The sequence below is a fragment of the Anopheles gambiae genome, chromosome 3 (assembly GCF_943734735.2).
Source record: "Anopheles gambiae chromosome 3, idAnoGambNW_F1_1, whole genome shotgun sequence".
Taxonomy (NCBI): domain Eukaryota; kingdom Metazoa; phylum Arthropoda; class Insecta; order Diptera; family Culicidae; genus Anopheles; species Anopheles gambiae.
The window spans coordinates 80,670,871-80,696,185 of NC_064602.1; the positions used below are offsets into that span (position 1 = coordinate 80,670,871).

At 43.8% G+C, this 25,315-nt stretch overlaps 2 protein-coding genes across 2 annotated transcripts in view; both read left to right on the top strand.

Moving 5' to 3' along the window:
- The window catches only part of LOC1278320 (frizzled), a 237,979-nt gene extending 226,379 nt beyond the window's left edge, over positions 1–11,600 (top strand). The window contains exons 5-6 of the mRNA XM_061654703.1: positions 4,180–10,728; positions 11,105–11,600. Of these exons, the coding sequence (XP_061510687.1) occupies positions 4,180–4,706 (527 nt within the window). The 3' untranslated portion in view covers positions 4,707–10,728; positions 11,105–11,600. The remainder of the gene's footprint in view (positions 1–4,179; positions 10,729–11,104) is intronic.
- Positions 11,601–21,458: 9,858 nt separating this feature from the next.
- LOC1278318 (probable rRNA-processing protein EBP2 homolog) lies at positions 21,459–23,127 on the top strand. The gene is made up of 3 exons (XM_317941.5): positions 21,459–21,690; positions 21,803–21,910; positions 22,044–23,127. Exons 1-3 carry the CDS (start codon positions 21,658–21,660, stop codon positions 22,974–22,976), a joined length of 1,074 nt encoding a protein of 357 aa, XP_317941.5. The 5' UTR covers positions 21,459–21,657; the 3' UTR covers positions 22,977–23,127.
- Positions 23,128–25,315: the final 2,188 nt, after the last annotated feature.

The following is a 25,315-nucleotide window of genomic DNA, read 5'->3' on the forward strand; positions in this document are numbered from 1 at the left end:
TGCCCTCCGCCTGAGCCTGAGCGAACGCTCGTTCGTTGTCTGATTACACTGCCACTTTCTCGGTGCTAGAACCAAACCAGCAATAAGGTGTACTTAGTCCAAACCCCGCTTTGCAGCAGTACACAGTACAGCAGGTACACCTACGGTACGGTGATTTTCCTATCGATTTTGCGCGGTGGCCTGGGGCAAACCAAAGTGAGTGCAAATGATATAAAGTGGGCATAATGAAAGGCTTCCTGGTGAGGCGCCGATTGCTACCGGCCATTTTCGCTCCCACTCGCTCGCTCGCTCACCCGGCTCTCCGGCGGGCATGCCCGTTAGCCGAAATGGCGATCACGATCTCCGTTAGCTCGCGCGAGACCCGCGATGCAACCCGTCCAGATTAGACGCAATTAACGTCAGTAACGAGTGCAAATGTTCTGACAGCTTTCCGATTGCTTGATTGATTTCACACCAGGGTCAAGGCATCGTAGCCCGGCCCGGCCCGGCCAACAACAACAAGCAACACAACCCCGCCGGGAATATAGCGGGAAGGTCGCGTCCGGTTGTTTTGCGCACTACCACCCCTACCACGGGATTGCGGTGCCCTGATGATGGGGCCACTTTCGTAGGTCATGTTTTAGGCCGTAGGTATTTGTGTGGTTCCACCGTTCCGGAGCTGGGATGAGATGGCACAAAACGGGCCGCCGAGGTGTTAATGGATCTAACTGTTGCTCCCGAATGTGCCTTTTTTCCGGGACGCTTTTCTCACAGGGATCCTGGGTTTACACCTACTGCTCTTACTGTTTTGAAAGAAGTTATGCCGGATGAAATATAGAAGCTATTCGATTTTCTCGTCTCTTAGTGGCGATACTTTCATAAACATATCTACTGCATGTCAGCTAAAGCAATATGCAATATGGAAACATGGACCAAAATGGACATGTAAAATGTATTATCACAAATCTTTAACAAAAGTTTATTGAAGAAGGATCTGTTTACGTGAAGTTTGGTGTCAGCACCAAGGATTTTTTTAGGATCTTCATCTTGTTTAAAAAAATGCAAGAACACTTTAAAAAAGTTATATTTTTGCTAAACTAAACGAAATGGTCTTATAGCAAAATGCCATTGGATGAAGGATGAAGGAAGCAATGAAGCATACAGGTTGTACTAAGTCATTTTGCGATGTGTGGTGCTGCATTTTGTCGCTCACGAAACTTACTTTGGCTCCTACAACGTATTTGTCCAAGTGTGCGGTCAATTGGTTGGAAAGATTCACGAATCTCTAGAGATTCAAGGATCTCCAGGGATTCATAAATCTCCAAAGAGTCATAGAGCTTGAGCTTCTTATTATTCTTTTTCTTGGCGTAATCAACTTGGAATGCTTGCGTATACAGTCTTTCGAGACTTCTTGGGCAAGTACCACGCAGCCCAAGACGGTCCATGCGAGGCTTGAACCCACCACGTGCGTGTTTTTAAGTCATGTGAGCTAACCACTGTGCCATGGGTTCGCTCAAATTCAATATTTTGAAACTCAACCATCTCTAAAGATTCATGAGTCCCTGGAGATGTAGCAATCTCAATGGATTCTGAATCTTATAGATTCCTGAATCTTTCAAATATCTTTTGAAACCATAGCGTTATCAAGTATCTTAGAATCTATCCATTTCCACGAAGTAAGTCTCAAAGGAATAGCCTCAATTGAAGGTTTTCTGCATATTTATGCACGCAAATTGATAAACATGTATTGAACGGTTTCTTTTGCGAAAGCTACGGACTAGTGTCATGCAAAAATTGAATGATCGCTCACAAAACGGGTAATTTTTATCGAATACTTCCTCAATCCAGCATCACAAACACAAAGTGATTATAAATCATTACATTGAGCACAGCCTTTAACCCTTTGAACTCGTTTTACAGTTAACTTAGATGTCCATTTTGCCCTCTCGTCCCATATCCTCGCCGCTGGCTTAGGCCTTTAACGTTTGGTGCTACCCAACCACACATCAAACCCTCTAACCTGTGAACAGGACCCCATTGATGTGTTACTCCCAAAACGAATTCTTCCTCAAACTCTCAGCACACTACAGCAACGGCAAACAAATCATATTTTAGCAACGTTTTCCCTCTACTACCCCTTCTCTCAAGCATCCATTTATGAACGGTAACGTGGTTTTTCACCCCAATTTCGTCTGAAATGTTATTTCGATAACTTTGGTTGCCGCGTGGGTCTCGTCCGTCCCAGGTGTCAAATGTTGATGGTAAAAACAAATTGCCCGATGTGCCCAAAAACAACATTTCGCATGATGTTTGTTTTCGCCATAGTGTGCCGTAACACAATCAATCAAACTCTGATTTTTACGTGCCCCAATCCTCACGGGTAAGAAGTGCGCTGGAAGTGGAAGCGAAAGCATCCTTCAATGAGCGTTCTTTTGGGGGGTCGATCGAGCTTCCTTTTTTTCACCTCCTGCAAAAGAAGGAAAAGTTTGATGATGTTGTTAAAGCTAACAGAGCAGCTGGGTCAGAAGCAACAAAAAAAAACAAATGAATGTGTGAGCGCTCGCTATATCTCCCCCCTTTTTTGCGCTGATGAAATTGTGGCAAAACTGACAGCATGCGTTCCTGAGCGTTATTTCCCCCGAGCATAATCAGAGAGCACTTTCCGCGCGAGCTTTTCTTTCTCTTTTCCTGCTGTTTTCCGAATGAAGTTTTGCACCACGCGGGGTCCAAAGTTTTGCCTTGTTGTGCCACAAGAAACCACAAGAGACTCGGTGTGTGTGTGCCTCGGATGATTGTTGGAGCAACATCTACATCGTTTGCCATCGGGTGCTTTGCTCACAGCGAACGTCCTTGCGACAAATGAGGGCGACCAAAGCATTTCCGACCAATAAAAAAAAGGGTGAAAAAATGTGGCGCACACATATCCCGTGGTGAGGCAAATTGTGATGCGCCCTCAACCCCGAGAAAACGATGATCATGTTGCCACGGGTGTTTGCACAAACGTCCGTATGATAATTTATGCAAATCCGTCCACTTCGCGATAATCACTACGATTCGTGTGCAAGCCGAGCGCGCGGCAACAAAGGGACACGACGGGGATGGGTTGGAATGAAGAGGGTTGAGAAAACCGCACGGCGAAACCCACCGAAATGAACGTTTATGTAAAACACAGGGCGACGCGACACAGTACGCGACGGATGTGTTTTGAAGCGTGCCGAGAATGTAGATTTTCCATCCCGAGACGCGGGGGAGCCTAAAATGGATAGTGTCCTCGGGTCCTCCCATACTCTTCTAAACGAAAAGAAAACCAAGAACTTGTGTCTGGGTGGAAAAGTGGTCAACTATTAATTGGACCGCGCGGGTGTTGCTTTCCCGGGGACACCGACGGACGATTTGCGATGAAAGCGGCAAGATAGCGCTCGAAACGAGCTCGAATTACAGCCACCATTTAATCGAATCGAGCTGAATTGGAACGGTTTTTGTCCTCTCTCTTTCTCTCGCCCCATTGAAGCTCATAAAACCAACAAAAAATGGCACAGCCAGAGCTTGCCAGACGACAACATAACTGTGAACGAAGAACGTACGCACCCCCTGCCATGGTGGCGGCGTGTTGTGCGTTTCATTTTACAAACACACAACACACCAGGGAGAACGCGCACCAGGCCACAAGGCAAGAATGTTGCCATCACACACTGGCAAGAAGCTGCAGGTTCTTAGGAATTGAAGTTACAGCGGTGGGGTCTCTCCGTAGTAATCCGCACACTCTTGCTGCTTCAGTCAGTGAGTGCCTCAAATAGAACGATTAGGCTTTCGAGAAAGCAAGGCTGCAAAGCGGCTGTGATTAATGCTTATACACTCGAGGCTCTTGAGGCTCTGAGCTCCCTTTGAGCTTTGCTTTCCTCCCTTTTGCACCCCGTGAGCTTTGTTGATGGACCAGAGGAGGTTAATGTAACGGGACGTCCCGCCGAGGTGTACCAGCCCCATTCTTTAATTTAATTATAGTTCTTACAACCTCCCGCGGGAGGTAAAAACGATGTGAAGAACTGCTACAAGCGATCCTCTTTGCATTTGCAGCTTTACCTTCATCAGATGATTCTATTAACCACTCTTCCCGGCGTCTCCTCCAATAGCGCAACGATCCTAAAAAGCCAACGCCAACCCTTCTAAACACGCATCTTTCCCTTTTTTCTGTTTTTCCAGGTGACGTTCTGTCAGGTGTTTGCTTCGTCGGTCAGCTGGACACACACTCGCTCGCCATGTTTCTGCTGATACCGCTCGTGATCTACCTGTCGATCGGGGGGATCTTCCTGCTGGCCGGCTTCGTGTCGCTGTTCCGCATTCGCACCGTGATGAAACACGACGGCACCCGGACCGACAAGCTGGAGCGGTTGATGCTGCGCATCGGGTTCTTTAGCGGGCTGTTCATACTACCCTCGCTCGGCTATCTGGCCTGCCTGTTCTATGAGTACTATCACTTCGACGACTGGATGATCCAGTGGAACCGGCAGATGTGCAAAATCTTCTCCATCCCGTGTCCGGCGGCCCGGCACGGCCCGCCCGACCCGAAGCCCATCTTTCACATCTACATGGTGAAGTACGTCTGCTCGATGCTGGTCGGCGTGACGTCGAGCGTGTGGCTGTGGTCGGGCAAAACCGTCGTCAGCTGGCGGCAGTTCGCCGAGCGGCTCCAGGGCAAGGACACGCGGAGCCGCGGTGCGTACGTCTAGTAGAGGGTAACGCGGGTGCGCATCGTCGCCCACCACCATCCGGCGGTGCGCATTACCGCGCGAGTCATTAGGTTTTAGGAAGAGGCGTCCCCATCCTCCTCATCACGATCATCATCCCCATGCTCATCGAACACAGACCGATCGATCACCGACCACCACCAGGGGGCGGGAGCACTTCAACCGAACGCCTCAAAAGCTCACACAAAGCCCCGCAACACAGTAGCAGTAGCAGCAGCAGTGGAAGGAAGCTGACACGCAGAGAGAAGGGTTTCCGGCATTGAACTCCCCTGCAGCAGCAGCAGGGAGCGAGATGCGTAAAGTAGGACCGCATAATTTAGACATAAGGATATATGTTTCGTTCGAGGTTTAATTTTGCGAATGACCAAATATCTCTGTAGTACACAGGCATCGGTTTAGTGGTAGCGTGTAGCGCGTTATAGAATTATTCAGCATCCCCGCCCGCTCGATGCAGCTTACATTGTACAGATCCGTCTTTTTACTTCGTTTGCTAGCTTACACACAATACCTGGCCTGACGCGGGGCCGCTTCATTCACGTTGGACAGATGAGGTAGGAATTTGTATTAAGAGACAGAGAGAGAAGAAATGAAATACGTTAATGTGATGCGAAAGAGATAGTGTAGAAGAAGAGGGGAGTCGCCGTTGCTTGGTAAACAAGAAGTTCCCGCAACTCTGTGGAAGGTCCTGCAGAATTGGCTACGCTTTAGTTAAGAGTAATAGGACGTCAGTACGCGAATCTTTTGCACACCGTACCGAGAGTGTGGTAAGAGAATACCTATATCTGTGTAAGAGAGTTAGCAGCCAACTGTAGGACTGTCCAACTGTCTAGCGCTGTACCATACCTACCTACCTTAGCCTGCCTACCTTCGTAAAGTAGATGTGGTAATACTGTCGTGTCGATGCATCCTCATCCCGCCAAAAAAAAATATCGGGACCTCTGTCGGCACTCTCCTGCTCGAACAGCATTAACTCTGTACATAACGAACGTTATCTAGGATCTGTTTGTCGGTGGTAAAAGGTGGACCTCCTCACTGCTTACCACGTGAGAAGGTAGTATGATAGCGCGAATTTTGCGAATTTTGCGCCGTGTAAAATAGTTAAGAACAGAGCTCCAAAAACCGCCTGCCTAACAGGCGGTTGCATTGCATTTAGCATCTATTTTCTTTCCCCGTCGTATCTTTAAGTCGCAAATTGTTGTTGAAAGCCACACACACATCCACACTCCTCCACTGCTGTGTGTGCGTTTTCCAGTCGTCCCGTGAAGTCATCCTGCCCGAAATGAACTCCCGTTGGCAGCGGTTCAACAAGATTTGGCACAGATGAGAGTGCTTCGAGTGCTGCTTTACAGTGAGCGCACTTTACAATGCGATGAAATCCGTTTTTCCCATCATCATCTTGGCTTTTCCCTCGATGCTCCCAAAAACGCGACATTTGAAGCCCCGTGTGCCCGTTGCCAACGTACCGATGCTAACTAGCTACCAATCCTATCGCACTAATTAAGGGCCAAAGGGCCGTACGTCGAACAAACCAAACAGGGGGGGCCAATCTTGCTCGGTGTGCGATGGCGTGTGCTCCCGAAATCCTTTCGCCCCCGGCCGCAACTTTAGCGAAGTATGTCATTACTGGCTGGCTGGCAGGGGCGCGGAATTGTTCTGCCGGAACGCTCCGAAATCCAATCGTCGTCGTCGTCGTCATACATGAATATTAATGACAGTGTGTAAGCCATTATCGGTGGTGGCTGCGCACGGTGATGTCCTTGCAGCATCTCCACGAAATGCTCCAATTGCTGGTGTGCTCGGTCAAGGATGTGTTGTGTAGCCTGCGTCCTCATTATCCCTTGGCCGTAGAGGGCGCGCGTGCTGTAGTGATTTGAGATTCCGATAGTGTCACATCGTTCGTGTCCTCTTGTGTTTCTATCTACCAGTCATCCACTGGTAATAGGAACCCAGCAGCAGCAGCAGCAGCAGCAACCGCAAGGTCCTTTAGCGTGACAGAACAAGAATTGTATAATTGGAAGCAGAGAATCCTCATCACACACACACACACGCGGACACACAATTCGAAACGCGGACGATGCCATTAATTATCTGAAGCAGATTATATAGGGACCCGGGTCTTCGGCACGTTTTACCTCCCCCGCCCGGCAAATGGGGATTTCCATAGTAAAATAAGGAGGGAAGTAAATTCTGTCGGCGTTGTGGGTTTTTGGGGTTTTTGGGCGGGGTTGTAAAGTAACGCCGCTGGCGCCCGCGGTACCACGTGCCTGGGAAAGTTAATTAATCATGGTGTAGACGGCGACTCTTATCCCTGTGCTGTGACGTATGAGGACAGTTTTTGACACATCCAACGATAGGGACGATTAAAAAAAGCAAAGCCAATCCTGAAAAACAACAGCAGCGAAAAGCTCCTTTTTTTTGGGGTAAAGCAACAAGCGTTTCCTGGAGCCGTGATCCTTTTGACCTTTGAGCTGTCAGCTATATCCACTTTTGAGCGCTTCACCTCGAAGAAGTCACACAATTATATTTCAATTAACAATTAACTCCTGCTCTCAGAAGAGAGAGAGAGAGTGAGATGGATTGCTGATTGCCAGTGGGAAGGAACTGGGGAACTGTTAGAATCGGGCGTTTGTCTTCGGGCCCAAAAACCGAGCGCGATAAGTGCCAGTCAAAGTGAGGTTATAAATTAATGCGTCTCCAGGCATTGCCGCCGCTCGCTATTCGGGAATTACGTTACGTGGAGTGTGGAACCTTTGAGAGGTGATTTTAATTTTGCAACGTCCTTTTTCTGTAGCAATGGCACCTGAAACATGGGACAATGAAACGAGCCATGAAAATTAAAATGCAAAGTACACACCACCATTTCGCGTTCCTGCTCCATTTCTAGCTTACTTGCTCCTCGTCAACCAATCCAAGAGACATCGCTTCGCATTGTTTTCCTTCCCCCTGGTCGGTTGGTGTGTTTGTGTGTACTTGTTCCTTTTTGCAAATTCCTTCCTTCCTGTTGCGCGGTCGCCATACGCTGCTTGGCTTTGGTTTGGTGTGTTTTCACGTGGCCGGGCTTGTGGCCGGGTCGTCGTCGCCGTCGCCGTCATCGCTGCGTGTTGTGCCCCCGAGCAGCGGATCGGTTGACGTGCAAATAAAATTGTGTTTATGTTTTTAATTTAATTTTACGATTATTGCTCTCTGTGCACGCTGGGGCTCGCCCCGTCTTTTCCCTGCTCGCGCTCGCGGGGATCGCTTTTATGAGAAACAGATTTGTGTGGCGAGCGGTGTCAGTGCTTTTTGTTTGCATCTTTGCTCATTCGGTTTGGCGAGGAGCGCATTCCGATGCAAAAATGTTGCTTTATTACAGGGAGTGGAGTGGCGCAAAAACAAAACAAAAACGAGCGACTGCATCGGCTGCTTTAGAGCAGCAAAAAGCTTGCACTTTGTGTAAAGGGCAGATGGGATTGCTTCTTTTTTTTGTGCATAATAAAATTAATATTTGCCGTATCTTTTGACGCTGATGAAGCCATCCGGAGTGCTGGTTAAAGGCCTATTGAATGGCCTATTGCATTACAATTCATTTCCCAAGCAAGGCTTCCCTTTTTGAATGAGGCGTTTGAATGCATTCGAGCTTCAGGTTGAGCTTTCATGAAGAATTCTTTTAAAATGTATTTGCTTTTATTTTTGCTTACTTCAATTTTCAAGTGTTTTGAAAAACAACCCAAATCGAACTTGCCGATCGAAATTAAGTTTTAATCGAAAAACACCAACACACTTTCCCCGCAAACACATTTGCCCTGGTGAAATGGGTTTGTTTACGCCTTTTTGCGCAGCGAGTGCTTTTTTCCATCGCTGGCTTAAAATTTGAAAGACACAACAACAAACGGATCCTTCCTTTGAATCGCTCGCGACTTATGCAGGGGCTTTCTAGCTTGAAAATATAAAAAAAAATCAAAGCTATAGTCTGCTCGGTAAGCCAAACAGGAGCCAAACGGGGGGGAAAAAACTAGCCAACCCATGGTCGCGCGCAGCGCCATCTCGTTAACGATGTTTGCGGTGTCGTTTGCCTAGTTCTTCTTCCCCGCGTGTTCGGACAAAAGCTATCATCTGCACTCAAGATTGGAGCTGGAAAACCTCTTGAAAGATTTCTTATTTTCCGGGAGGGTTCCCCCTTAAAAATGGTTCCCTGGCTGCACACACAAGATGGCTTTTTTTGCCTCCTTCTTGTCATCGGAAAACTCTCTCTTGCTTGTGCCGACGCGTTGGTCGACTTGGAGAAGGCGCACCGTTGGCATAGGATTGACGAAGGTTCCCGGGGACTCAATCAACTCTCAAGAGAGGTTTCAACTCTCGCTCTGGTTTGTCGTTCGATTGGTTTCGCCCTTCGCCCTTGTCACTGGCAGCGACAAAGATTGTCGTCCAAACGAGAAAGCGACGACCACTCGACGTGGGGAGGAAAAAATAGGTAAACAGATGCACGGATTTCCTTCTCTGTGTGTTCCTGTGCTAACTGACTGAGAGGTGTCCCAACGTTGCTCCTGGTGAACGAGACAGCCTCGAGTGTTTGGAACGGGAATGCTTGTGCATCCGTGAGGACATTAGCGACACGAGTGTGAATTGATTTCTTCCTCCCATGTAAAGTGTGGCTGTTGAGGTGATTACTGCTGTCCCTCTGTAAGACGGCTAAAGGTCGTGGGGCAACTTGAGGCTCACATATCATATTTACATGCGCACAACAAACCCTCCCGACAAGAAAGAAAAGTCGGTTGTACCGATTAATTTGTTGGCAATAATCGAGTTCTTCCTTCCGCATTTTTTCCACGTCACTCCCCAGTTCATTCGGCTTCAGTGCTCGAAATGGGATTCGATTAATTTTCCCATGCGAAAAACAACTTTTTTTTTGTGCTCTTCCCGCGCTTTCTTGCAACGGAAAAACGAGTGATCGCGATAATGGGCGATTTCTCTCCCGGGATCAATAAATAAATGTTTATCTTTGCCGACGACGACGACGACGACGACGCACGACAACAACAGAGAAGGGACACAGCAGCAAAAAAAGAAGTTCTCAGCAGGAGCAGCAAGCAGAATAAGAAGTTTCCCACAACCGGCCAAGCCAGAATAGTGAGCCACCAGCAGAAGCGTTCGTCCTGTTGGAGCGTGAGTGCCGGGTGTCACGTAAATGGGCAAGTTACTTCCTTCGGTTTTGGTTGCAGTTTATTTTTTTTTGCTTTCCAATTTGCTTGAGCTAGTTTGGACGAAACTTCAACCCGCAGAGAACCAGTCTGGAGCCATGGTTTTTGTTTTATTTTATTTTTTCACTTTTACTACTTGTCGTTATCGGCCTTTTTTTTTTGGTTTTTAGTTACTGTGTTTTATTAATAGGAATGCAGTGTCATGATAAATGTCAGTCGGCGTTCAAATTAAAGGGCATTCGGTGTCCGGGCTTGATGATGGTGAAACGGCGGGGTGGCTTTGTGCAGGATTTTTGCAAACGGAAACAACACAACGGATGGGAGAAGGGAGAGAGAGAAGGTGAAAACTTGTTTTGATAAACGTTTATATACAAACATTTCTCGAGTTCTGCCAAATATTATAGTGCAAGTCGTTTGGAGAAGGGCAAAACGAGACCCTCGGTTATTAATTTGTGACTCAACATGTGTGCATTTCCATTCATTTTGTCATTTGTGTCAAGAACGACGAACACCTGTACTTCCTATTCACTTTGTTTTAATAATTGTTGATTTCATTCTTCACAGGGTGCGTTGCAGCTTATGCAAAACCCGAATGCAAACCTAGCAGCAGCGCGACAAACGCAAATCGAACTCGTGTCAATTCACGATCAACCGGATAAAGCTGATCGATTACACACACACTTCACTGTGAAGGAGCGAAAGAACGGGCGATCTAAAAAAAAGAAGGAATTGTTAAGAAGCATTTGCTTACGTTTCCCATCTCTGTTTTTGATTGCAAAATCGAGCGATGAAGATTGGAAGTGGATAAAAATCAAAATATTATTACAGTAGGTGACCGCTAACTGAGAGGTAAACAAGCTCCAGTTAACGAACAATGTTCGCTAACTGGAGTGACGTTTCTATGGATTGATTGTTTTGATTGGCGTGGGCTGGAATAAACATACCAAATTTTTTTTTCATTTATGTTGATATAAAGTATAGTAATTCGTGTAATAACATAAATTAATAGCAAACGTAGGTGAAAAACCCTAAATTTCTTTGAAAAATGCATATTTGCGACAAATTTCTCTTCATGAGATTCCGGATGTTTCATGTTTTGACGTTTAAGTGTTCGTTAACTGAGAATCACTCCAGTTAGCGAACCTCCAGTTAAAAAGCACTCCAGTTAAAACACATCCAGTTAGCGGTCACCTACTGTATAAGGAACAAAACCCAACCACTTTGCTAACGAGCTCTCGCATTTTTGTGCGCATCATCTGCGTCTGCTGCTTCAACAAAAAATGCCAAATAATCGATCAAACCCCCAGTGGGTGGCGGGAGGTGGTGCACATTGATCTGGTAGCTATAAATATTACAAAAAATAAAGAAAGGAAAGTAAGAGATACGAAGCGGATGAGCCTTTCGCCCTGCAGCAGCAGAAGATCAATTATTGGTTAGCCTGGTTTTAGCAGTTAAGTTAAGAAAAAAGCAGGAATTATTAATTGTTAAACAATGTGTCATAAAATGTAAATGCTGCAGCTCCCAGAATGCGTGTGCTGTGTTGCTGCTGTGGACGAGAAGACATCGTGCATCAGAAGACGTGTGCATCCTTATCGTCTGACACTGCTCTACTACACATGCTACAGTGGGGGACATCCGTGTTCCAGCCTGCCAGCATTTGCCTTTCATGTAGTCATTAATTTAGATTTCGTTAGCAAAAGAAACAGCTCCTTACTCATATGCAAACTGAACCCAAGATGGCCACAATTCGAATCTGCTTTTGAACACCCACTAGGAGGTCAAAGTTCAAAGGGAAATGCGAAGGCAAAGGGTAAACAAAAGTACCATGTCCCGCGAAACTGCTTCTCGGTGTCCGGTATGTGTTTACTATATGTATATGTACAAAAGCAAGCAGAACAACAAGAGAAGAAGAAGAAGAAGAAGAAAAAACATAAACAATAATGCGTAAAAATTAAAGTAAAGGTTTAGTACGTTGAAGAAGTAGACAGGGTGTGAGATGTAAGAATTAAAATCGTATTATATAAAATATCCCCAGGAAACATGCATCAAGATGGTGAAAGCTCATGAAAGTGCAAAGGAAAAAAGGAAAATGGAAAATCTGTTGTATTCATCTGAAAAGTGGAAAGTAAAGTAGAAACAGGAACAGGAAGGACAGGCGTATAAATATATAGATACAGAAAAAACAAACAAGCAAGCAAGAAAAAAAAAACATCACTAGAATGCGCAAAGAGGGGATTAGCATGGTAAGGATATAAAACTTGTACATGGGATTAAGTGAAGCATCGTGCATCAAAAATATGAACTATTAGAAGAATCTTTATACCGTGCTGCTTTTTTTGTTTGTTTGCCCCACTGCTGCTGCTCGCACAGCTTTCGCTGAAAGAAATTCCCGACCCGCGCCAATGCTTTCGACACTCATCGCGCTCCTCACAATATGTTGAGCAACAAATTCCTTCGAACGCAAGCAATGTTTTCGCTAGGGGGGAGGGAAGAAAATGAGTAAAAAAAAAGAGGCACCGTTGTATAGGATCGCCGACGGTGAGGGATAGCATTCCTGCCAGATTCGTGTGCATGCCAATGTTGATCGAAAAATAATGTCCCTCGACGGCGGTGGTGCGGACGGTGCGTTATCCTGTTCGTTCGACGGCACATGCACGCTTGCGTTGCTTCATGGGATCGTTTTTGCCAGCGTTCAGGCCGGGCCTTCTCCTTCGCGACGGCGTTGTTTACTGGAAAGAAGGTGGATGGAAAAAATGGAGCGTGCATAGTTTGAATGTTTATTTTGATGCTTAATTTATGCCCGGAATGTTTTTATTTAATTAATTGTTTCGTTGAAAATTGTGTTTAATGAATTTTAGTAAGCAGCTTTTTACGCCAGCTTGTCAGTTCATTTTATCTACCTTATCACGTCATATTAGGTAAAGTTTTTGTTTATAAACTCATCATTAGCAACATTCTTTGTATATTTTCTGTTTGTTTTGTCGTTTTAAAAAACTTACCTAGCAAATGAGCTTTAATTTGCAGTTTTTACATCTTTTTTACAAATCATTTGTTTGTTTCGTTTACCGTTCATTGTTAATGTTAATGTACGATTTGTAAGCTCATACCCAATTTTATTATTTTTGCTTTTCTTTTTTTCTATTTATATCTATTTTTCTTTTCTATAACTCATTTTCTTTTTTTCGCTTATCTTTATTATGGACAGCAAAATGGAATCGAATATAATATCCGAAAGCATTGCGACCTACTACCTAATCGTGAGTATTATTAAGCTAATTTTATTACTTCAGTTATATTCGGGGTTGTGGTCTAAAAGTTATAAGATCTGGTGGTGGATTTTGAAAGAAATTTTGCATTTTTTATTTTGCTCTAATTCTCTAACAAATTTCTAAAATTGGTAATAAATCAATCAATGTTCAAATATCGATACTTGTCGTTAAGAAACGGTGTTATATTACAGTTGAAGATTTAAGAAAAAACACTTGCGTTTTGATTACTGAAATGTCCATATTCCTCCTTAAGAGTCTTTTCAAAGCTAAACCATTCACTCTTGAAAGCTAAAAATGGAACAGTCTTGCTGCATGTCAGCAAGTAAAAACTAAGCGTACAATTACACTCACCATCAAACCCATTACCTTCCTTCTGGGAAATTAGGAAGATTGCTTTGAAAAACGACCCCAAACCCCAGAACGCTCTTTCCCTAATTTCCCTTTCCAAAAGCGGTTATTTTAACCCTCCCGATGGGGTACCGTTTTCCAAGACAACGAAAATTTTGTACCGAGCTCTTCACTTTTACAGCTTTTGCTGTCACCGCCGGTGCTGTAGAAGGTGCTGTATCCTTTCATGCGAAATTTGCAATCTACCGATCAGTCACACTGTGAAGCGTATAATGCTCTCGCTGCATGTTGCGTACCGATGGGTTGATTAATGACACACCACCTGCCGGTGTTTAACAGGAACGACGTACAAAGCATCCAATTTCCAATAAAATTAGGAAAGCAGATGTGGCGAGGAGCAATTTTCCTTGACAACCTAACACAAAAATGCACTATACGAGGGTTTTTTTTTATGAAATAGGATAAATTTACCGATAAATGTACAATTTGTCGAAAATTTGAAGAGTTAAAGTAAAGTATAGGAAAAATTTAACAAATAGCAATTGAAGAACGTTGTATCTTTTCAAGCACTACCATTTTTCCATTAAACAAAACAAATTTAACAAAAATATCGTCAAAACATTTCCAAACTGGTATTACCATCATTGTACACGCATTGACTCTAGTGGTTGATGGTCCTATATTAAATTTGTTTAATTTAGATTTGAACCCACTTTTATTCTGAAGAAGAATTTTGCCACTTTTCATCTTCTTCTGCCTCGATGGAAAATGCCACCTCACCAGCTGATGGAAAATCTGGAGGTGGCACTTTTTATACTGACCCAGAAAAAGAATCCACCGAATGCTTCATCATTCTTAACACCGACTAGTTGCATTGCATACATTTAGGCGCTCGATATTAGGCAGCGCTCTGACATTCATGGAACAAAAGTGGCGAAAGAAGCCAATTGGCTCAAAGTCTCTATAAAAAAAAGAAAAAAATTCTTGGAACAAAAAATTACCCTACTAACAGTTCCTACGAACACAATTTAAAATAATGAAAAGTTCTTACAACAGACAACGAATGCATTACCCAGCGTACCATCCAACAAAAAAAAAAAACGCGTTTGTTCGAGTTTTTCGGGGGAAGATATTTTAGTGCACAATTGATAGGTTCCATCTTAGTATCAGCAAGAAATTTAATTTTATTTGCATTACCATACGATTTTTATTTCCTTCACTGCTTATAAATTCAATGCATTCAACTCAAACAATGTTGTGGTAGACCTGAAATACATGCAAAGTTTTCAATGGAATAAATCGTTCCATATTCCGGTCCTCCTATTTCCATGCCTAATTTTAATAAAGCACCCTGCTTCCCATGCCGATTTGTTTCGCACACAATCATAAAGAACACATGCGCCTGAACATATTCATTCAGTATCGTTAGCAAGGAACTTTTCTTTTCACTCCCTAGAGAACACACACGCACACCAAAAAGAGAGAGAGAGTGCACATATGCCGGGGAAGCTTTTATCGAAATGATAAACGAGAACATTAATACATATTACGCGTTGGCGCTCACAACAACCTCATTAAATAATGAAAAGCAAACATAGGAGGTTTTCCAGGGTACACTTGCTGTGGGGCAGGGACAAAGTTATATAAAGAATGGAGTAAAGTAATGGCCCACAGCACAATACACTCGCAATGTTTCGTCCTTTTTCATGTTGTCTCGTTTTCTGATCAGAAAACGCATATGTGACGGCTGTTACAAATTTGTTTGATTTGTTTTGCATTTGTTATGAATAAACATTCAACGGAAGTTGATTTGTTCAGCATCCTTTGGGAATCCTTTTATTTTGTTCGTTTACAAGTTTGAAAAAGCTTAATTGTATAAATTCGTTTCATCCATTTAAATGAAAACGGGAAAGGTATGTAATTATCATCGTGTTGTGTAGATAAAGGGCAAACCAAGCTTTGCACACAAAATGCCAGCAATTAGCAATAATTTTAGGAAATTTATATTTTTCTTGTTCCGAGCTGTGATCTTGTCTTTATACTTCGTAATAAACTATTTATATATCTTAATAAATGTCTAACTATAGCCAAAATGACCTTTAATTTTACTCTATTACCGTCTCAACCATTTTTCTAATTCGAAACCGGATTGTAACTACCTTAACGGCTTTTCCAATTACTCAACATACCGCGATGGAGCTTACCACAGTGAAATGAAAAACTTCACCACTCCATCACATCGAACAGCTTTCAATGACATACTCTCCCTCCCTTTGGCCTCTAAAGTGGACGCGAATGAAATTTCATTTCCATCCAATAGAAATATTTTATCAAACGTATTCTTATTGGAAAAAATAAAATCGAAATCCCAAAAACACACCACACATGGCGTTCGCGGCGGTGGTGTATTGCGGGTCACGGATTAGGCGAATGTCCTTCAGTCTACGCTTTTTTCCGACATTTGGAAAGGCTCATCCATATGTTATACGAACAACAAAAAAATGAAATAAAATGCTTTCACCCCCCAAAAACCAACCACCAAAAAAAGACTAAATTTATATGTACAAACGATTATACCACACACTCCAACACCGCCATCACATCATTTCGCGCCCTGGTGATAGTGAGGCCGCGCAATGTTTCGTTTAATCCGGTCAAGTTCGGTCAATGAACACACACACACACACGCGCGCGCGCGTTTGATTGTGAGGGCAACATAAATCCTTTCACGCTTGCACATGCCACCGCTGCGCCGTGGCTTGCCGGGGTGATGCGTTTGAATAAAGGCTTCCTAGAATCGCCACCAACGAGGTCGCCATCGATGAGCATTGCAGGAGCAAAAATGGGCGTTCGACTGGAAAGGACTTTAATCACCCCGTTTCCCGGTTGGGTGCATTTTTCCATTTTGTCCTCCCGCTCCTGTTTCATGGGCGTATGCGGGTGGCAATAGCAAAAAAAAGTGTGGCCCATTTTTTCCATTCAAACACAACCAAAATAAAATGCAAAAAAAAATATATGTTTGAAATTGGTGAAAGACCCGTGATCAGCAGCACCCATCATCATCATTATCATTCATCCTATCGCTGCGATTCGTGAAACACAGCAGGATGAAAGGAGTAATGAGTGTCCCCGACGCGTACGCGTCTATTGTACAACTTTGATGGTTTGCGCTCACGCGGGCACCATTCAACCGGTGATTGGGCGTCTGGTGTTTGTTATTTGTTTCGTTTCCATTAAAGAGGCAAATTGTGCATTGAATGCATTGAATGTGTGTACTTTATTTCAGCGCTCTTCGTAGGTGGCATATACTCTGGGATCACCCAATAATACATATTCAATCAATTTTACTCAATCAATAGCTTTTGTTCAGTACTTTCATTTATCAATTTAAGCGATCAAACGTCCAATTACGACGTATCTATACTGTACAAGAATTTATTTTTTCATTGCTTCTCATTTAGGGTCGTATACATCGTTTGGAATAAAGCAAACATCCCTTCACTATAAAATGTTTCACAAGAATCCCGGGCTTCTATTTTCTATTCCCTATTAATATTTTTGCTATATCTATTTGCATCCCAAGTGCAGTGCACTTTCCCCACAAAATGGATTCATTGTAACAGACGCATGTTACGGCGAAATGGAACTGTAATTTTAATCACAGCGGTAAATTCATTGAATCACTCTCGGGGCTGTATGGAGTAATGGATTTACGGAAAATCCATTTCAAGCAAATGCGTGTGAATTTCTTAGTAGCTTTCAATTTAACGTTTCTAAAGTAAACGTTTCGGTTTATAGTTTGATTGATTCAGTTTATTTAAATAATCTTTAAATAATCTTTAAATAATAATCTTTCTCCAGATTATTTGTGGGCGTTTAATAATTGTTCGTCTTTGGAAATTGAACATTATTATTATTATTATTATTATTATTATTATTATTATTATTATTATTATTATTATTCATTTCATATTGTCAGCCTCCTAGGGTTTCACAATCATATATCTTACAAACTAAGAAAGAAGGAAGTGTTAAGGATGGGAGATTGATGATAGAGACAAGGACTCAGAAAGACGAGAGCGAAAACTGGACAAGGGGACGTGGTAGTCGAACAAATCATGAGCTTCATTAAATGCTGCACAAGCTCTCAAACATGGATCTGTCTGACCAAAAACAGAACGGCGGAAGGGGATAAAAATGGGAGGTCTGTCGCGGAGACGACGAGAAGGGACGTAAATAGGAATGGAGCTGAGGAGCGAAGGAGCATCGATAGTGAAGGTCAGGAGGCTGGCAATGAAGTAAGACTGCGCGTGTGAATGCCGGGATTTGATTTCCATCAAGCCCAACATACGACAGCGAAGAGAATAAGAGGGCACAGGTGCATTATGTCCGTGCAGAAATCTACGAATAGCGATACGCGTAAACTTCCTCTGCACTCTCTCTAGTCTCTGCACAGCGACACCTCCAGCCGGGGTCCACACAACACTAGCGTAATCCAGCATAGATCGAACACAGCAACAGTAAAGCGCCTTCAGGCATAGCGGATCTCTCAACTCAGAGGCAAGACGAATTATTAGTCCCAACGCTTTGTTTGTTTTAGCAACGACATGATTGATCTGATCCTTGAATGGGAGGGAGTCATCGAGCCAAACAATATTTAAAAATTTCTTATTTTTACAAATGAAACAGTAACCAGCTTTGTGTAAGGTGAATAAGTTTTACTACGAATGTTTAGAAAATCCGCGGCATGACATCAATTAAATTCTGGGGTTCCCGTGGTACAGTCATCAAACTCGGGACCTTGCGGTTGCTCTAGAAATTTTGAATTCATTTTTTTTTTTACATTAACTACTTTTAAATACAATTCAATTTAAACTAATTAATTAATCATTGGTAGAACATGTTTCTAAACAGTAACGATAGGTCCAACATGTGCTCTAGAACAAAAACGAAGTGCAAAATTATTCTTGAATTCAATTTAATTATTGCCTAACTTTAATTCAATCGACCTCAATATATTCGACATTAGTCAAGCAACAGAATCTAGTCCAAATAAAAGAATGTCATATATCGAGATTTCGCTGTATTTACCATTTCAATGAAATACGCGCCTAAATGTATGCAATCTAATTTAGGAGGATTGTGAAACTGCATTAAGGGTTTAAATTGAGTTTGAATTCATTGCTTTCTAATCGTCCTTTCACTTACAATTGTCTATCCTTGATTAAAAATTCGTAAAATTGGTATTTTACATTACAACTGAATCGTTTTGCCGAAATCAGTAATTGATCGTTTCTCTAATATAAATTATCTAATTACCGAGCTGTATACTGGCGCGATGCTGCTCGATCACCACAATTTGAATTCCCATTTCACACGCAAACTTCCCCACAAAATATCATTTATCGCATTCCGATGCATTCACCAAACGCAAACAACGCCCGACGATAACCATATAACAGGGTAATGCTACTGACAAAATAATCTATTTCGTCATGGCCAACTGCGGCAACTGCGGTCATCAAATCGGCCGTGTCGGCAAATCGGTCAATCTCTGGTCGACGCACACCGGCGCAAGGGAGTATGTGTGTAGACGCTCACACACACAACATGATTGTTTGTACCGAACCGGCGGGGGAGTTGGTTGTCCCGGTGACTTGTGGCGTGTGCAGCAAAGCGCACAAACAAACATACCGCAGGCTGAACGATTTTCCCGCCATAGGTTTCCCGCGCTGGCTGGCCCACGACACCGCATTTTCCGAAACCGCATATATCGCCCGTTTGCCCGTGGCCATGCGCGCGCCATTCGACGGATGCTACGGTCAAAACGGACCGGACCGATATCGGTGTGTGTGGCATGGTAATTGGAAAATTATGCAGATTTTCAAAGTGATTTCGCAACATTTCGGGTTTGGGCTCGGGTGTTGTCCTGCAAATCGCGCGAGCGTTGTACTTTTGCAGATCGAATCCGGAGACCATGATCGGGCTGAGATGGCACTGCTCGGAAGGCTCATAAAGGGAATAACGACCGGCAGGTCGGCGACGTGGACATGGAGTGTTGATTTGGTCGACGATTTGGATAGTTAACGTTCCGTTACACAGTTCGTTGCGAACGATGCCTCAAAATCAATCGACATACCTTCCGGCAAGCTTGGGTGGAATGTGTGTTGGGAAGATTACTGGCCATTTGCCGAGATAATCTGGTTGTCCTTAAGATTACACATCCCTTCGATTACGAATAGAAAAGTGCTAAGCTATCCAAGCACTTTTTTTTAGAAAAAAATGATAAAAATATTTTTTTTTTTGCTTTTAATAATTTCACGTAATCCATCCTACTAGTCCTATCGTCAATTGAAGGTGATAAAAAATGTTTTTTTAATCCACTTTATCATCTTATTTGGTGAAACAACCACTTGCGGTTTCAGGCCTGCCTGTACCACTTAATGCGCTTGGCTATAAGAGATTGTATGATAACCCTTAGGATCAGATATATGAACAAGTTGCAGCAACACAATTAGTTAGAATAACTATGACCAACGTCACTTGCCTGGTGAAAGTGGATGGAAAACTCTTAGGGCCTTTTGCTACCATCAACGGAATACCGCAGGGGGATGGGCTTGTCTGTCTCCTATTCAACCTGGCGCTAGAGAGGGCCATCCGCGACTCGAGGGTGGAGACTACGGGAACCATCTTCTATAAGTCAAGCCAGATCCTGGCATACGTTGATGATGTAGACATCATTGGTCTGCGGCTCTCCTATGTAGCAGAAGCCTACCAAGGGATCGAGCAGGCGGCAGAGAACCTCGGATTGCAGATAAACGAGTCAAAGACCAAACTGATGGTGGCAATATCGCCGATTTTACCACCAACAAGCCCAAATTTAAACTTACGTAGGCGTGACGTATAGATAGGTAAACGCACTTTTGAAATCGTCCCAGAATTCAACTATTTTCAAAGGTCAGCAGCGACAATAGTATGGAAGCTGAGTTGCGCGCAAGGATGCTGGCTGCTAACCGGTCATTCTACAGTCTGAAAAATTAGTTCACCTCAAACAACCTGTCGTGACGGACGATGCTGGGACTATATAGTACATACCTATATAGTACCGATACTCACATACGCCTCTGAGACATGGACACTGTCCAAATCTGACGAAACTCTCTTAGCCTCGTTCGAGAGGAAGATGCTCAGAAGGATACGAAGGAGCCGTTATAAAGATGAGCTATATGAGATGTACAGCGACTTCACTGCCGGGCAGCATATCACGCCCCGGCTCGCAGTGGCTGGCCATGTTAATTTATTAAAGATAATTTCGTGGCGCGCACAGGGGTATTAGTAATACTTAAAAAAAACATAACATAACCTTACTTGATAAATATTTGAATACAGATATGAACATTTACACGTGGCAACGGTCAAAAAAGTAGTCAAAAAAGCAGTAGAACTTATTAAAAGCTTGACACATGGAGGTAAATGGATCATGAGCTCCTCTCTAAGTACGGGCCCGGTCTATTGTAATCAGACAATTCCGGAGACGTAGTGCGTGGTAAGGAGGGTACAAATTAATCTCAGGAAGTACCTCGGGTGCATCAATTTCACCTTTAATTAACTTTGCTACAAACACTACTTGTGCTACCTGCCTACGTCTCCCTAAGGACAGCAGACCCAGAAGAAGCCGTCTAGTTTGATATGGTAGAGGCTGCTTCACGGTCCACTATATGATGATAATAATAAATTGATAATATTTTCAAAAACAACACAACACGCAATATAAATAAATAAAATCTCAACAAACAAAAAGACAAAAAAAAAGAATATTCAAAAACAATTTGCATACAACAACACACGGTCGGTATCGTACCAACGGTCTTTTCAAGCGCGAAGCCTTACAACAGTCAATTCCGCTCTGACATCTTGTACGGTTCCGCAAACGTCACACGCGCACCGCATGCGGCGAAACGTCAAGAGGGCCATTGTTTACCGCTGTCCATAATAAACGTGCTCGCGCCGCGGTACCGCTTTGGGTCGTGAATTTCGTTGATTTTGTGCTGAAAAGTACCATTTTCCGTGGTACAAACGTTTTGTTGGGCGTGGAGGAAACGCTTACTCAAAAGAAATTATCACAATAACAACAGAAGAATGCTACTCGCCGAAACACAGCAACCGGTCGAAGTGAGTGGATGCGGATGCAGCACCGGGTTAGGGGACGCGTGGCCGTGTGGTGGTGTTAATTAATGTGCATTTCTTTTTGTTCCGTTTCTTTCGTTCTTTACCCGGTGGTCAGGATATGGATGCGTCGACGGAAGATGTTTCGGAATCGTTCAAGGCCGAGTTTGCCGACAGTACGGACAGTGAGGAAAGCTTCACCGACGAATATGATTCCGATGAGGAGGTAAGGGAAGCTGTTTCGGTGTACCCGTGGGGTGGAGGAGCACAGAGTGGTTTTATTTTGATTTTCTCTTTTTATTTTCCCATTTTCTGTGTGTGTTTGTGTTTATTGTGCTGTGTCGTTCGCCCCGCGTTAGCTACGGCAAGCCTTCCTTCGCAACGAGCTGAAGCCGGGCTTGAACGTGATCCTGAAGGAAGAGCGGCAGCCGATCAACGATACGATCAAGCTAAAGGCCGCCCTCGAAACGTGCACACTCAAAGCGCCCTGGCTCGAGCGGATGGATCTGGTGAACGATCTTGCCCCGCTCACGCCCGAGCTAGCGATCCAGATCGAGAAGCACGAGCAGAAGCGGGAAAACCTGTTCAAGGGCAACCGGAAGATACCGTACGTGAAGCCGGAGGCGGACACGGTGCTGAACGACTTCAAGCGCGAGATCCTGTTCCACCGGCAGGCGCAGGCGGCCACGCTCGAGGGCATCGGGCGGCTACACGAGCTCGGCATCGCGACCAAGCGCCCGGACGACTACTTCGCCGAGATGGCCAAGACGGACGAGCACATGCAGCGCATCCGGAAGGTGCTGCTGGACAAGCAGGAGGGTATCGCGAAGTCGGAGCGCATCCGGCAGCTGCGCGAGCAGCGCCGCATCGGCAAGCTGATACAGCGCGAGGCGACGGAGAAGCGGGACGAGGAGCGGCGCAAGATGCTCGGCGACATCAAGAAGTTCCGCAAGGGCAAGCTGGCCAACCTGGACTTCCTGGACGATGACGACGGGCCGCGCGGTGAGTTCCGCAAATCGGGCAAGGGACCGGGTAAGGGCGGTAAGGGAGGGAAGGGAGGCAAAGGGGGTGCGAGTGCGAAGCGGAAGGCGCGCGATGCCAAGTTTGGCTTCGGTGGCAAGAAGAAGGGCAAGAAGCAAAACACGAAGGAATCGTGCATGAACGATGGGCCACGGCGTCGGGGCGGTCCGGGCGGTGCGAAGGGTGGCGGTGGTGGTGGGGCGAAGACTCGACCAGGAAAGGCGCGCCGGGCACAGATGAAGAGCAAGGGGGGCGGTGGGCGTAAGAAGTAAGTAAAAGAAGAAGAAGAAGAAGAAGCAGTGTATTGATAAAAAAGTGTACATTTAAGCGTAATTCCCTAAGCCGGTCGTTCTCTTTTTTGCTCAGTTCTCATGTCAAAAATAAAATACATTGCAAGGCGAAGAAACTTGCAAAGAAGGAAAACTTGGAAGACTTTTAAATGTAACAGATTTTTTTAATGAATATTAGTTGTATTTGTACAACAGTTTTAAGCCAATTTTACTTCATTTTTAAACTGTAGTTTCCGTTTTTTTACATCTTATATTTACAACTTTCATTTTTTTTCCTTTCATTTGCTTTACAGGGTTTTCGATGAGTTATCATAGCTGTGGGACACTTTATGAACTCTTTCTTCCTTGAAATGAACTTAATGTAATGGGAATTTTGCTCTCTAGCACTCTTGTTGGACAAATCTAATAGGAATCCAAGGAGCCTGTCCGAAAAGGGTGTCATATAGTGCAATTTGAAGTTCACATCCAATTGGAAAGAGTCAAATAAGTGTCCCACAACTATGAAAACCCCTGGAAAACCCTGTAACATGATTTACTACCTTTCCGTGCCAAAAGTCGCTACTTTTTAATTACAAAAACCCCTGCTGCAGGACATTTTCCCTGTTTTTCTTTGATCATTTCTTCATGCACAGTTTGGCTTTAATCTAAACTTCATCTTCCCGCGGCAACCCTTTCCTTTCTTTTTCTTAAAAAGAGAATATCCTGCTGTCCTAAGCATACTCAGTAGTTTGCGGAAAAGTGTTTACAAAACAGTTTACAAATGAAGCTTGCAACGCCTACTACTGTGTGGTGTGGTGCTCATCAACAGCAATCAACTTGTTTGCCCTTGCCTTTTCGCTTCATTTCCCCTCGTTTTGTCGTTTCGCGTGCTGTGAACTTTTTCCCCTCCTTTGATGTCGTGGGCTTCCGTGGGCAGTGCCGTATCGACCTGAGAGCGATGCTTGGGTGCTCTTTACGTGGGAGATTTGTTGGTGGCGATGCTTTAACAAGGTTTGATCCTGCAGGTAAAGGTGAGGTAGATAAAAAGGGAACCATTCGGAGTACAATTTAAGTGGAAGCGAAACCGCAGAAAATGTGTTGGAAGTAATAAAAGTGTTGATGAAAAATATATTATCTAATGATAATATCACAAACGATTAAAACAAATGAAATAAAGTTAAGCGAAAAACAAGAAAAGTGTTAAAATTAATAAAAAGAATGACAACAATTGTAATACCGAATGATAATATCACCAACGATTAAAACAAATGAAATAAAGTTAAGCGAAACAAAGAAAGGGTGCTAAAATTAATAAAAAGATTAATAACTGTTGTAATACTTATGATAATATCACAAACGATTGAAACGAATGAAATAAGCGAAACGAAGAAAAAGTGTTAAAACTAATAAAAATAATGACCACAATTCTAAAACCTAATGATATCAATCACAAACGATTAAAACAAATGAAATAAGCGAAACGAAGAAAAAGTGTTAAAATGAATAAAAAGATTTATAACAATTGGAAAGCCTAATGATAATAATCACAAACGATTTAAACGAATGAAATAAAGTTAAGCGAAACGAAGAAAAAGTGTTAAAATTAGTAAATAGAATGACAATAATTGTAAGACCTAATGATAATATCACAAACGATTAAAACGAATGAAATAAAAGCATTTTGTAACTAAAAAAAAATAATTGAAAAATCGCTATTAATCAACAAAACTCAACAAACCAAGCAAATTACTGAGGAGAAAACCCCTGCAAAAATAAATCGAAACAAAAAAAAACATCAAAAAATCTTCTTCGTGTTTCCTTCTCGAACTACCAGGCGCACATCCGAACGAAGAGGTTGCGCCCGTTACCGCTTATGAAATGCGATTTCGGTTTCTCCGAACAAACTGGTCCGTTTTTCGACTTTTCTACCAGGAGAGCATGCACACGAGGAGGTTGCCGATCGACGCCTGGTCTTTTTTTCTATCACAGTGTGCGAGGAGGCCCCGGATGGCGTTTGAAAATGTACCAGTTTTCGGTTTGCTGGTAACAGGAGAGCATCCAACCGAGGAGGATACATTTATCCCGGCAGCTGGTAGGACAAGGCACCATATAGTCATCTCTTTTCCTCTGCCTTATCACATATAATCGTAATGACGCGGATGGCTTATCAGTGTGGGAGAGGTGTGACCAGCATCCCCCGTGTGTGTGTGTTTGTGTGCGTGCGAGGCCTGGATGCCGCCGCCCGATTTGCTTGAAAATGTACCAGTTTTTGGTTCACTGGTAACAGGAGAGCATCCAACCGAGGAGGATACATTTATCCCGGCAGCTGGTAGGACAAGGCA

Bases quoted from the DNA above. Each gene is read 5' to 3' on its own strand.
- LOC1278318 (XM_317941.5), top strand. From the start codon at position 21,658: ATGCTACTCGCCGAAACACAGCAACCGGTCGAA. The intron at 21,691-21,802 runs GTGAGTGGATGC...CCCGGTGGTCAG, and splicing joins AAACACAGCAACCGGTCGAA to GATATGGATGCGTCGACGGA. The intron at 21,911-22,043 runs GTAAGGGAAGCT...GCCCCGCGTTAG, and splicing joins AATATGATTCCGATGAGGAG to CTACGGCAAGCCTTCCTTCG.